General features: G+C 37.3%; 1 protein-coding gene across 2 annotated transcripts in view; it reads left to right on the top strand.

Annotated features, from left to right (window-relative positions):
* Positions 1 to 14,326, top strand: part of LOC102781238 (voltage-gated potassium channel KCNC1-like) — a 96,842-nt gene extending 82,516 nt beyond the window's left edge. The window contains exon 5 of one of the 2 annotated variants that reach the window (XM_006807865.3): positions 6,922 to 14,326. In XM_006807865.3, the coding sequence (XP_006807928.1) occupies positions 6,922 to 6,935 (14 nt within the window). In that variant the 3' untranslated portion in view covers positions 6,936 to 14,326. Of the gene's footprint in view, positions 1 to 115; positions 2,257 to 6,921 lie in introns of those variants that run through there. The other variant, XM_087837376.1, reaches the window with a different exon arrangement.
* The last annotated feature ends 203 nt before the right edge of the window (positions 14,327 to 14,529 follow it).

The raw sequence follows: 14,529 nt of genomic DNA, 5'->3' as shown, positions 1-14,529 counted from the left end.
TTTCGCTTCTTGTTCTTTCCCTGTTTTTGCCTGTCTTTTACTCCTGAACCCCATCCTACCCTTCTTCTCCTGTCCTTCCATCTCTTCTTTGTTTTTGGCTGCGGCTGCTCAGTAGGAGGTACAGTGAACGGCTACTGGAGTGACAGCCCATGGTAGAAGAAAAGCAGATGCCAAAAACCACACAGGAAGAGGACAGCAAACAAAGGACGGACAGAGAAAAAACACAATTTAGACAAAGTCCGCATTTTATGTGCATGCGTGCCCAGACCTGCAGCTACCTCTGTACTAAAGCCAATAAATTCAGCAAGGAAGAACATATCTCCCCTCACATGTTCTTCTTGATTCCTGATGAAGATTTTTGTGGAAAAATTTATTTGACTGCATTTGGAAAAAGACGGTCTGTTGGTTAAGTTGTATCTTTTTGATTCCCCTGTGCTCAACTCCTGCTCTCTCCTTTTTTCTCTCCCAGCAGAAAGTAGAATAGAATTTTTCATTTGTTTAAACATCAAAGAAAAATCAAAATGATGCAAATTTGCTTTAAAATTCAGAGAGTATTTAGAAAATTGCACCAAAATAAGTGTACAGTGGGAGGTATGTGCTTCCTGTTACTTTTTTTACATTCAGACTGTGAGTTACAGAAGGTGAGAGCACTGCTTATAGACATCATTTTTGAATGCTCATGTATGTTTTTGTTTGTTTTTTTAAACAAATATCTTGTTTATGTTTAAATGTGTGTTTACTTTCTTGCCACAGCAGTCTATAGTCTGGCTGCTAAGTTTGGAGCTATGGCTAGAAAGTCTGAGCTTACCTTAGACTGGAAAGTAACAACTCCCAGTTTCATTAGCTAATATAGTGTGGGAACATGATGACAGCTTGTTATTATTTTCAGATTAATTTTCAGGTTAGTTAGAGGTGTTATCGGATTGGTCTGTCTGTATAGGGCTAACTGAATCCCGGTTTTGAATATTTATGCTAAGCTAACTTCGTTTATCACCTGCTGGCTGTTTTTCAGGCACAACTGCTCAAGCTGCCGTTGGCAAGAAAGTGATGCACAGATTTGTGTAGCTATTCTATGTGTTTTATGTCAGGCAAGGTTTTCTATTGTTCCTGTTTATGCTCAAACCCTCGGTGGTGCAGTAATGAATAACTTGGATATTTCAGTCCACTGGGGGATTCATGAAAACCAGGAACACATTTACACACCTCATTTCATCCTCTCCTTTTCCCAGCATCCATTTGTACAGAGTGCATCTGTCACGTTTCCCCTTTGGTTTCTTTTGTTGTGACAGTGTATATATGTAAAGTTTGTGTTGTAGATAAACCTGCATGGGTTTCTGTCACAATCAATAAGGATGCTAATTTGATAACGTTTTAGTCTCAAGCCTAATGGCACTGTCTAGATTACCACACGTGCGTGGATGTATATGTTGAGGTACTTACATATGCACTAACAAAAGCATGCAACACAAAAAATGGTCACCTCTTTGAATGCAGGAAGAGGTCGATGGACATTATGCATGACTAAATGCTACGATGATACTGGTCAGACCAGACCAAGTTAGGTACTGTAATAGGGCAGGGCGAGGGTGGGAAAGTTTATTTTTGCAGGATGGGGAGGGGTTATGTCTTCTACTGCTGCTTTCTTATCACTCTTGAGAGACTTACAAGGTAAACATTAACAATTGTAGCTTTTTCTTCTTTTTGTTGCGTCACAAAGAGTGTTCTGAAAGCTGTGTACTTATCAGATATATGCAAAAAAAGTAACAGTAACTGTGAACTAATGCTAAAAAATCCAGCTTCTTCCATCATAGCTCCATTTTTCCCCGTTCATCTTTTAATTTTGTGTTCACGTCATGTGTCCCTTTCCTGTTCTGTAAACTGTAATATGTCCAAAAGACACATGTCTCTGTAATGCAATAATTCGCTGCACCTTCTGAACAAAGAGCAATTCCTAATTATCCATCTTTCCTTCAGCAGCATACAAACAATTCCCTTCTTTTGATGTCCCAGTGACCTGATGTCCCTTCTTTCTTTTCCCAGTAAAGAGGAAAAGAAAGTCCATGAAGCCATCCCTGTCATAGAATCCATAAATATATGGATTTGATTGGTCAAAAGGGCCACATCTACAGTCAGTCGTAATCAATCCATGACTAACACATGCAAGAATCCTATCAATATAATTTAGCCAAGATGACAAATTGTTAAAAAAAGATGGAGATTTATACTGGTCTTAGGAAAGTAGTTCATTGTATCTTGTAATGTATAGAAGTCCTTTGTTTTTCTGGATGAACCACAGACTATTTGATTGCTTCGTTTTAAAAGTCTCATGATTTGTGAATTGCTAGTGAGAACCATCATTGCTGGAGCAACGCTCAAAAGTTAGAAGAGTGTTTCCTGTGAATTGTCGCTGGCTTTTTCTTTGTGTCATGTTTGTGATCTGTGTTTGCTCCATCTACTCAGGTATAGCTCTCGTAACCTGTGCCCATCTGTATCTGGTCACCCATGCTTCCTCAGATATGACAAACTGAAGCACTAGAAAAAACACTGAAAAAGGTTTTCTGTGAATACCATGTGCTCTGTTGTAGGGTTCCTTCTACAAAACTGCTGTCCTTGCTTTGTTTTTCCGAATGTGCTCCCTGTCTTCTCCTTGTATTTCTCCTCACCTTTCTTCTCTGTCCCAGTAACTGTATCTCACTTTCTATGGGACACCATCCATCCATTCTTCAAGCCAGAAAACTGAAGCCAAAAAGGAAAACGTGTAAATTAGAGCACCTTCGCATTGGAAAAACAAAAACTATTGGCCTGACAGTGGACTTCGCTGAGGATGAAGATAGGAATGGACAATAAAAAGAATAAAAAAGAGGGTAATGATATGTTGTAAACAGATGCAGATGAACAAATGTGTTGAAAACTCGTGTCCTGAGTGGATTGTCAGCTGAGCAGCATCAAAGAGAGGAGATGGAGGAGGAAAAGTTTGGGCAACACAGAAAGTGTTGGAGGAGGAAAGAAAGAAGCACAAATCGCTTCTCCATGTAAGAATGTGTCCCTCACTATTGCTCTCTTGCACTGTTTGCTTCTTCTATGTACTTCCTCACATACTGTGTTTCGGTGTGACATTGTGTTATCTTCTTTTTTTATATTGTGTTGTTCTCATCTTTCATAGCCTTTGTGAGCACCACACCTGGGTCAAAGAGTGTTTGTGAACACTAACTATGGCTTATTCTATCCCACACAGGTGCAGGTCACTTATAGTTTGTCATTTGGCCAAACTGCGGCCAAATTAATAAATAAGGCAAACACTGCATGTCTGATGGTTAAAGTGGGATTAATTTCTAAAAATTCCAAAACTACTGTTATTTGGCCAAGGTCTGGTCTGTGCTTTGCGGGACACATCAGCTGAGATGTTCTGCTTTCAGTCTGAATTCCAACCCAGTCCTGATTGGCTGCAGTCCTCTGCTTTGAGCGCTGAATCTCTTCAATTTCACTTTCAGTCTCCGAGCTCAGTGTCTCTCAGCTTCTTGTCTGTCGTATAAGTATTTGTTCCATCAGAGGTGTAAACAGTCCCCCTCTGCATATTGTTACATATCTGTGTGTATGTGGGTCACAGAAAGAAACATGTGTGACATCCATGCTCTGTGGTATCAGTGTCCTTGCATGTTGGCTGGACTCTGTAAGCTTTGTGATGAAATCTTTTTTTCTCCTTTGCTTTTCAGTGTGTTTGGGCTATTATTTCCTTGCGTTGATGTGTCAGGTTTCAGTTTCCGTAATGTACAAACAACTTTTTACAGCCACCACTGGAGATCAAACATAAACAAATCTTTCTCTATTGTCTAACATAGATAATAGGTAATGCTAAAGGAACTCTCACAGCGACTACACTACACTAAAAAATCTGCAGCACAGGGGCAAAAACAGTACAGAGCAAAAAGGAAGGCAGATCCACAGAGAATGGAAAAATAAATTCCAGCGAATGTGTGAGGTTGGAAAGGGACACTGAGTCAAGGAAAAGGAGAAAAGCGACTTAAGTGAGAGAGATACGATCCAGTCATGTGAAAAACTAAGTACACCAATTTCTGCTTAAGTAGTAATTAACAGCCAGGTGCTGCTAATCAAATCCGATTCAGTGTCAACAGCGTGACCACCTTTGTAAAATGTTCTCAATCTGCTGGCCTGGAGCATTCAAGTGTTTGTTCATTTCAAAAAGGAAAGACATTAGTAACTGCAAATACAGACACACATGTCGGACTCCACAGGCTCCTGTTCGATTAAATGTTAAAGTATGCCGTGTAATGATTGGCAGGAAAAAGCCGCAAGTGTGGCTTAGCCCAAAAAGTTGAATTTGTCACTCATCCAGGTGACGTCTTCAGTCTCAGCTGACTGCAGGTTTCCCAACCTTATAAACAGCACATTTACACAACGACTGAAACCAGCACCACTGAATGAACAATGGGCTGGGAGGTCAGTTCCTTGATCATTAATATGCAAATTGGCATGACCATTGATCAACAACCTCTGATCAAAGCTCATTGATCAAAGGCCATCAATCAATGACCACAGAAGAAGTCACTTGGATGAGTGACCAAACGTTTCTCCCACTGAAAACGCTACGTTCAGGTCAACAGAATCAACCTTTTGGGATTTCCTTACCTGGATGATTGAGCATACATCAAGACAAGTATGGCTTAGGTTTGCAAAGTTGCATCTGAACAGATCACATAAATTTATGCACTTGGACCGACAGACCAAAGTGGAGACACACCGCATTCACCGCATGATTTGTATGTCATTGAATGAAATAAATATTTGATCGCCTACAGTCAAGGCAGAGTTCTTGCTCCCAGAAATTGGTTGTGTTGGTGGTTGTGGCACACAGATTATAATCAATCAATCAATTGATCAATCAAAAAAAATGACAGATACTCCTACTTTCGGTTTATGTGACTAAAGCATACCTATCCACATAATCAGATTATTTCATTCCAACCTTGCTTACCCTATTTTATAGCAGATATATATTTTACAAGGTCCTCCTTTGCAAGAAGGCACACGTAGAGACCCATCTTAAGTTTGGGAAATGTTGCAAGGCAACCAAGGCAACAAAGAAGACGTAAATATAAGTCATGGAGTTTTTCTTGATTTGTGATTGATATTCTGTCTCTATCAATTAAAATGACCATAGAAATTAGAGAATGTCCGTTTTTTTTTAAACAAACTTTTACATTCAACAGGGGATCAAACAGTTGTCCCACCCACTGTATATAGCAAGTATTTTAGAGTCAAGTTTTTATGTCTGATAACTAAATCCTGGCCCAAATAGGGTTGTGCAACAAATCAACATCAGAATGGCTGAAAAGGAAAAGAATTAAGGTTTTGCAAACCTAAGTAAACTTAAGCAACACCATAAAGAAACATGGTTCAAAATTCCCCGAGAACAATGTGAGAGACTGATAAAGGCAATTGCTTTAAGTTATAGCTGCTTGAAAGTTGTTGTAAAGGTACTGAACCATGGGGTGTACTTAGTTTTCCACAGGAAAGGCAACTGACAATTTTTGGAGGGTAAAAAGAGTTAAATTCAAAATGTATCAAGAAAAAGCAAAACTCAACCATGTACTTAAAAAAAGAGAGAAAACTTTAAGAAAAATCCAAAACATATTGAACCTTAAAGATCCAAATAAATTCACTTCCCATTGTTGCTGAGCCTTATATTTCTTTGGTAATTGAATTGATATCATATTGAACTATTACTCATTCCATCAACCCCAAGACTATCATAATGTCCCTGATTGTTTCTCCAAGAATGTATAAATCCTGATCAATCATGGTTCAGATTATTTGGATTAGGGTTGAATTCAAAGTGAAGTTTAGTGAGAAATGAATGCTTAATAATGCCTGAGGTGGGAAATTGTATTTCTGAAATATGTAAGTAATCATCTGCTGGACTAAGACATTAGAGAAATAATTATTATATGTCATTTTTTTCCCAAAAAAGGTCCAACAGGAGGCTGTCTGGGAGAATCACCCAGAAGCAGTTTGCTCTTTGTTTTAGTCATCGTAAAACAGGAGTGGTGTAGGAAAGCAAACAAAACAGCAAATGAAGCATGGATATAAATATCAGCTCAAACTGCGCGCTAGGCACCAAAAGTAAAAGATTTTACAGAAAAACTTATCACGATATATTCTATTAACGTGATACTTTTGAAAATGGTCAAAGTGGAACTAAGTATGTCATTTAGTCCAGTAATTCTCCGCCCCTCCTATATTTTTGTAAATTTTCTCAAATCTTTGTCTTTTAAAAGGGTTATTATATGTGCAAGTACATCAGAATTTAATGAAAAATATTTTAAAATCACAACTTTAGTTTGTAACTTCTGTTCCAATCAGTTTAGGATAAATGCCGTTTTTCTTTTTTTAGCAATCATTGTGTTTTTCCTCTGACACTGATATTTGTCTTTAAATACATTAAATTAATTGTTATTGATGAATACAATAACCCACAATAATTCTTTCATTCTTAACAACAATCATATTATCAGGCTAAAAATTCGTTGCTGTTATATCTGGTAGTTGCTGTGTGTGTATATTCAGTTATATACATTCAATCAAGGATTTATTGTAACCATGGTGATACCATTTTTCAAGTTTAGGAATAAGTTTGAACTGCTGGTGTCGCCAAAATACCCCAAAAGCAAAGAAAGCATTACTTACCCATTAGCATCATTACAAAGAACGAGTAAATGATATTTGGTCCACATGAAATCTGAAACGTAAAAAAGAAATGATTAGGAAAGCTCATCCATTTTCATTGTTTTCTTTAACACATTTTGTTGCATTTAGGCTTTTTGATCACTGACTATTCCAAGATCTGGTGTCACATATTTACTTCATCTCCTCACAAAATTCTCTCTTCTTTTTCCCTTTCAGTGCTGAGTTTTTAACAAACTCACCCATTCCTCTACAAGAAGAGGAAAACTATTAACTGTAAACTGCTGCTCGTCTGTCTCTGCTGATGGGATTCACCGTAGAAACTGGGAGAGAGATAGAGAGAAAGAGAAGAACAACAATGGTGTTCACAGTTCCATCATCACATGCAACCTAATGGAGAAAGTGGCTGTTAGTAAATGTAAGCCATATTAACTTGGAAGACCAAACAATTTCACATCCTCTGAACTGATTTCCAGAGCGAATGGCTACATAGATTCTCTCAGCTGAGCTGCCAGAGGGCTTCCTGCCCGATGGTCTTGTATGTGGAAACCTCGTGTCTTCTGGATGTCTTCGGTGTTTTAGTCACAATTTTATGTAATTTAGTTGTCATATTGCTTTACTTACCTTTTTTTTCAAGAGACTGCATAAACTGCGACTGATTCCCAGGAATCATCCATTATTTCGGCACTCAAAGCACTATGCAAGGTGAGGGAGTCTATCACGATGTCCAGCGACTGCTAGGCTGCCCTGTTAATCTCAGCTGAGAAACAGCAAGCTGAAGTCAATTCATACATATCAAAAAACAGCAGCTTCCACACTTATATGCACATCACACAGTCATTTATGTTTTATACTAGCTGAATCTCCCAGGAGGCATCGAGACAACATCTTGGGACTTGAAATTCAGCAAGACATCAGCATGTTAGTTCGAATGATGTAACCCAAAGACTACAGACACTTGGATGGATGCATTAGTTGAGATGAACAGAAACACTCAAAGGCACTAAACTGGCCATAAGGTCACATGGCTGTCTTCAGGCATCACTGAAGACAGCCATGGGATAGGCCCTCTTTCTCACTTGTTCCTTCTTGAGATTTTATGGTATCTTACCCGAGAACCCCGCCACCCTTAACTGCATCTCTGCATTGCTCCTCCCCTTTAGAAAATCTGCATGGAAATCTGTATTAATGGGGGGAGGGGGGCATAGTTAATTTTTCTTTCAGCATTGTTAGTGTAATGGTATCACTATCATCCACGATACGTTTTAACTACTTACTGCTAAGGAGCTAAGAAAACATGGTGGAGGAGGATGAGCACCCTCCTCTCAGAGAAAAAGGAGACCATACACACCATATCTGTTTGGAGGTGTGAGCAGGCAAACATCTTTTACAAACTATTTGAGGGACAAAAAATGGCAATGATTGCAAATTAGAAATTCATTTTTCTGACATTGTTTATCAGCATGAATAATGTGCATGACTTTTGCAAGTCACTCTTTTCTCTCATGAATAACAGGGCTAGAAACTGTTTTTTTTGTGTGTGTGTGTGAAAATGTAATTATGTTATATGCAATAGAATGCGTACAGATAAGTGTGTAGGAATAACGATTTCATCCATTTGATTAACATGGTGAAACACCATTAAGAAAAAAAAGGTGAACCCTGTGTAGTTCTCTTTAAGATGTCTTAGGACACCCAATAATATAGCTTTCTTAAATCCAAGAGGAGTCCTCTTCAACTTTTGCAAGTATTTATTCTGCTATTGCTTCAACCTTTCACCTGGCTGCTATTCTGCCTTTTTCTTATTATTACTATCTCTTCTTCTTATTGAAGCCTCTTACTAGATTCCCTAGCTGTTAATCTCTACAATCACTGCTGTTTCCGGACACAGGACTGAAAGTTGTCCATTCAAAGATGTCATTATGCTGTGCAGTCAAACTGAAAAGGTTATGTTGTTCTTTTAGTTACTAAATATTGCTTCCAAGGTCTTGAGGACCTTCCAAAGAACCATCAGAGGTGTGGGGTTCTGGTTACTTTAGGAGAAGGTCTACTGTTGCTTTATTTGTTTGTTTGTACTCTCAAAGTCATCCAAGCTGATCAGATGACTTCACACTATGCCTCACTCATCAAGTGTTAATTAACACTTCATGAGGGGGACAGTCTGACAGATACTGAAAGATGTCATCTGCAAATGTTTGATTTCATGGTGTAGCTTGGACAAATGACTCTTTAAGAGAAATACACAACCCCATCATCACTGTTAGGTATATTTGGTGCATCTTTTTGTCTTGATCTGGAATAACCTCTTCCTTTAATTTTCACAATGGTTCAGGGACAAAAAGAAAAAGAAATACCATAGTGGAGTTTCTCAATTTGCATATTTGAATATTTGTTGGCTGAATGAAATATGTAATCACTACATTTATATTACTCTTATCCATGAGCCCATTTCATAAAACGTATACCTGGAGTTTCCACAGTTCTTGGAAAAACCAGCCTGCAAAGGTGCTGGCTACTAATGACCTCGCCTGATGAGTCCATTTATGATGTTTTTAGTAGGCTGTCATAGCAAACAGTGTACCAACTGAAAAATTAGGCTACAAGTTAATAAGTAAAAAGAGGTTGGGAAAACTGTTGTTTGAAATATTTAAAGAGAATTGTGCCAAAATACACTATTTGAGTCAAACAAAGCCAAAAACACTGTTGGAGCAGAGTATGCACACGTGTAAGACATGCTCCTCTGAGAGATAGAAAAATGATTATTATAAGAAATATGTGTTTGTTTAATTATCTGGATTTTATTTGTGCCTATCATTTTTATACTGTTTCATTCATATGAATTGCTCTGTCTCTATTATACATTGATTTTTGGTCATGATGCTGGGTAAATGGACTGGTTCATACGTATAGCGCTTTTCTATTCGAGCACTCAGAGCGCTTTATACAGCATGCCTCATTCACCTGATAACAGAAGCTATTTTTCCCATGCCTAAGTGTTTTTATCTAACATTCACTCACATTCACACTCTGATCGATGCAGTGAAGAGCAAGTTATCATCTCACCCAAGTATATCTGAAATGCAGGCTAGAGCAGCCGGGGTTTGAATCTCCCGATTAGTCGATGACCTGCTCCACCTCCTGAGCTGCATTACATTATTATTAGAATCTCTTATTTCATGAACGTCAAAGAAATGACAAAAAAGGAACTACAAAGCCGTATAAAACAACTAAAGAGAGATTTTAATAACTAAAAAGACAAATAGAACACCCCTTACCCACAAATAGATCCAGAGAGTCTACAGTGATGATGATAATGACTACAATGACAGTTGGAGGCTCATAATAACTGTAAAGAGATTAAAAGTTACCTCAAGAGACAAAACAGAACTAAAAACAACTAAAAAAGAGACAATAAATAAAGTTAAAAATATCAGTAAGAGGCCCAAAACTTTAACAGAAGAAAAAGATGACCATGTTGATCAAGTGTCTGACTGCATTCTGACTGGGGTAGATGGAGGGGTAGTAGTGGGCTTTTACATGGCGATGCCTGAGGCCTCAAATTCTGTGAGTAGATTTTTTTATTCTATGGCAGACATACAGTAGGACACCAAACGTCAAATCAAAACATTATAATGAAAAACATGTTTCCTATGAAAAATGTCAAAAATGAAACATTTGAAAAAATCTGTTCATTTGAAGGCAAGCATGCACTTTCTGCTGAAATCGCTAAACTCACCTGTCTGCTTGTATAAGAGCCACAGAGCTAAAATTAGAGGCCACGTAGAAAAAAAAAGATTGATCGTTATCCTGAGAGATTTGAATTTATGTACTATATCTTTAGATTATTGCTCTCCCGTGCCTTGCTAATCAATAGCAAGGCTCTGCTTTGGAAATACTGCTGTGATATTTAGGATTAATAAAAATGTATGTATATATCCATTTAAACAATACATTTATCATTTATTGCTTAGCAGCCATGGTAGCTGAAGCTGAGGTTATGGATGATGATAACAATATGTTTTATAATAAATGTTACTTTTTTCAACATAATTTATGGTGATTCTTAATTTTGGTGGTAACCCAGGGTATCTCAGGTATATAGTATTCTATCTAAACATCAGGATGTTAGGATGCTGCAGTATTCACTCCAGAATGTTTCAGTACTAAATCCGAGGAATTCAGTGAGTACATGTGGCTCTGTGGAAGTTAACTTGGAGGCTTGAAGTAGATTTTTCTGCTCAATGCGCTAGCATCTCTGTCTTTAGTGATATTGCATGGGATAAGAAGAATTGGTTCCAGTGTTTTACATCAGTTGTTTGCTTAACACTGTATATTACTTCAGCTTCAGCCGTGTCAAAATGAACAAGAGGATTTTATGTACTGTATTGTAGCTACACCAAGATAAACATCCATCCATTAGTTTTTAAAACTTATGCCAATTGTACTCACTGGAGACGTGATCTTCTTTACTCAAAGCCTTTTTGATTGGAAGGTAGCATAACAGAAGCCCTGATAGGTCCTCTATGCTTCTCTAATAAACTGGATTGGATGTTTTATTTGATGTCCAGAGGCTTGGAATACTTTTGATTCTATTCCAAAACTAACACAAGTCCAAAAACTGCATAATGGGTCTTTGACGAGTAAAATTTGTTGTGATATTTGGTTCTCTGACATCTTCAGTTTGTGAATATTTTAAATTGTTGCTTTTCAGTGTTTCCAAAATTATGTCTAATCCATACACGTATGAAAAAATGCTTCGGAAGGTTCTGGGACATGAACACAAACCTGTATCACAGTGAGCTTTACCCCATCACCTCATCACCATCGCCAACCACTCCCATAATTCATCAGCCATGTTGTGTCAACCAGGCCACCACTTGTCCACTAACCCAGTTAAAAACATAATGAAGCATTAAAAGCCAGTAAAGACTGTTAGATTGTAGAAACACATAGGAAGTTCTTAGGATAAAGTAATAATGGAACAGGGCTCCCTGGTTTATGTTATTTTTCAGGATTTCTAGTTATGTACATATGTAGGTATTAACGTGTTTGTGTATAAAAACATGTACGACAGGAATGCTTTGCAGACTGAACTAGACAATGTCCCTGTGCCCAGATGGACCACTAAGCTAGCCAATAGTGCTGCTTTTGCTTTAAACCCAAACCATAATGAATTTTGTAGCATATACAAGTATTTTAAGTAGTTAGCTAAGTCAGGTTTTTGGTTAGTTAATCCAGCAGGGCTGAGACATGGGTTAAAATGTCAATGTGTAGTGTCCATTTGGCCCCATCCTAGAAGAACACAACATTAGAAAGTGAGTGGTGTGACAGGGCTCAGGTGTGGTAAAAGGTCTTGTGTGCAAAAGTTTAACCCATGTAGAGGTTAACATAAATATTTTAGGCTGAGGTAGCAGGATTATTAAGACAGTTTAGGTCTGGACTAGATAAACTTTTTTTGCAACACTGTGGTGAAACTCCTTTTGCTTGTCTCACCAAGTCTAACCGATATACATGACTTTCATGATCTGAATTCAGATTACGAGTGCCAACACTGAGAAAACATGGATAGTTATAGATTCTAAATTCTCTTCATTTCAGTATGGTTAGTGAGTGTAGCCAGTCTGACATGTATTATAATCAAGTACTGCATCCAGTCTTCCATGGAAATGAGAATTAACGAGGTTGCTGACATGTTTCTAAAAAGTAGAAAAGTGTTATAACAAATAGACAAAGAAATATCACCCTTATCAGTTTTGGAGGATTAGGTTAATTGAAAGCACCCTTTGGCTAGTTCAAAAAGTATCACGAATTAAGTGTGCAAGAGAAGAAGTACAAAGTCAAATAAAAGTCTATGTTGAGGGAAAGGCAAATAGGTTCTGTGTTGGTCAGTCAAAAGATCATATGACAAGATGAAGACATGTTCATTCCAAAATCTTCATTGTGGTGGTTTCTCTTTTCTGAAGCATTAAAATATTGGTGTCTGTGACACTCTGAGAACTGGGGGTGTCGTGTACACCACGTAGCTTACAGGCTTGTTATAAATTCATAGGCCTAATAAAAGACAGTATCAGGATACAATAGTGATTTAGGTTTTTTTGCAAACAGATCTACAGCTTACCAGCAAACTGATAAGACACAGGCAGTTCTGACAGCCAGTAAAGTCAATACACCATCACCACTTCCAAAGCTAATTGCTTGATTGCTCACAGGATATTTAGTAAATTTTGGCTAGCTCTCCAAGTCTGGGTAAAGTGATCTAAAATTATATGTCGGTGTTGTAAGGAACAAAATTAGATTTTATATTCAAACGATCTGACTGGCTAGATTTGATGTAGCATTTTTGTACACTGGCTGTATTAACTGGTCTAGCTTTATTAGATTTTTTTTTTAAATAAACTGGTAAAAACAGACTAACCATGGTTAGTTACTCTGTCCTAGTGCCATTAGGCTATATTATTTGGATAATTAAGTCCACTAGCTTAAAACCATAAACAGTGGTAAAAAAAAAGAAATAGACTTTTATGCTTAGCATGGAGAACTTTTTGTGTCAGTTTTAGCATGTTAAGGTCTAAAACTTCAATCCATATTTTCTGCAGCAACATCTCCATTCCAGGCGCCTTGCCCTTCCTCTATCTTAAACGTCTTCTCCTCTTTGTTCTCTTTCTTTCCTGATGCCTTCCTTCAGTTACTTTAAAGAAGAAGCTTTTTTTTTCTTTTTGCATCCCTTGTTCCTGTATTTTTGTATTATATTTTTGGAGGTTAATTCCAAATGCATGCATGAGAAACATCAAAATAATGACGTTAACATAGTGTGAATGACCTGGTGAAGGGAAGCCTCCCCTCCTTTGACAAAAAGCAGTCCTATTTTCTTACTTTTTGTGTCAGATTTTAAAAGAAATTTTGTAACCAACAAATAATAAAACACTGTAATTTATAAGCCACAGAGGCAGCAGCACTATCTGAAGACAAATACGGTTTAGATGGTTGACGCACCTAATTCAGAAGTCTCTGAACATGAAAGTACAAAAAAATAAAGTCAGTGTCTCTTGGTAGGGTGGACTCTGTCACAAAACTGTGTTTCTGTCCTCATGATGAGACATCAGCAGCTAAAATACTATTACTATTTAAAGAACTGCATCTGCTTTAGGTCGTTTCAGTTCCACTTTTCTGTTTTTTTTGTTTTTTGTTTTTTTGCTTTTTTGTCGATAGTGAAAAGGCAGAGCTAAGAAAGATGACTGCAACAGAAAGATGAGAGGCTTCCCTACATTAATGAATTGGGTTACACTCTAAAAAGCTGATCTTGGATCTGATTTTGTTGTCACTGCAATGGAAAGAGAAAAAGAATCAAGAACTGTATAAAATATATCTGAATGGAATGTTAATTATTTACCTTTTTCTAGTTTTGAAACATGTAAAAGAACAAAGGTGAAACTATGAAAATTTAACATTTGTGAAAAAAAAATCTGCTGTCAAACAGTATGAATGCTGTGAATGCTGATTTGCCTGAGCAGCTCTCCTTCCGAATTGATAGATCATCCTTTAAAAAAAAGAATAATACTAAAAACAAAATAACAATACAAAAAAAATAATTTAAAAAAGTTAATAAAAGAATTAAAAGCAAATGCCAAACTTTTTTACATTTGTCCTGTTTTTTGTTTTTCTTAATGATTATTTGTCATTCAGGCACACATCTTCATGTCACATTTTACAGCGTAATGTGTAGATAAAAGATTGCCATAGCCACTGTGCTGTCACCCGTTTGCTTTTTGGACACTATCTTTTAGAACTTTAGCGTTCTGGCTGCTTTCATGTTCGTTTTTTGGACCC

This window comes from Neolamprologus brichardi, unplaced genomic scaffold (assembly GCF_056152115.1).
Source record: "Neolamprologus brichardi isolate AB-2024 unplaced genomic scaffold, ASM5615211v1 NODE_ptg000031l+_length_7269946_cov_1, whole genome shotgun sequence".
Taxonomy (NCBI): Eukaryota; Metazoa; Chordata; class Actinopteri; order Cichliformes; family Cichlidae; genus Neolamprologus; species Neolamprologus brichardi.
Note: the sequence above shows the minus strand (reverse complement) of the source record. Positions and strands in the feature narration are given on the sequence as shown.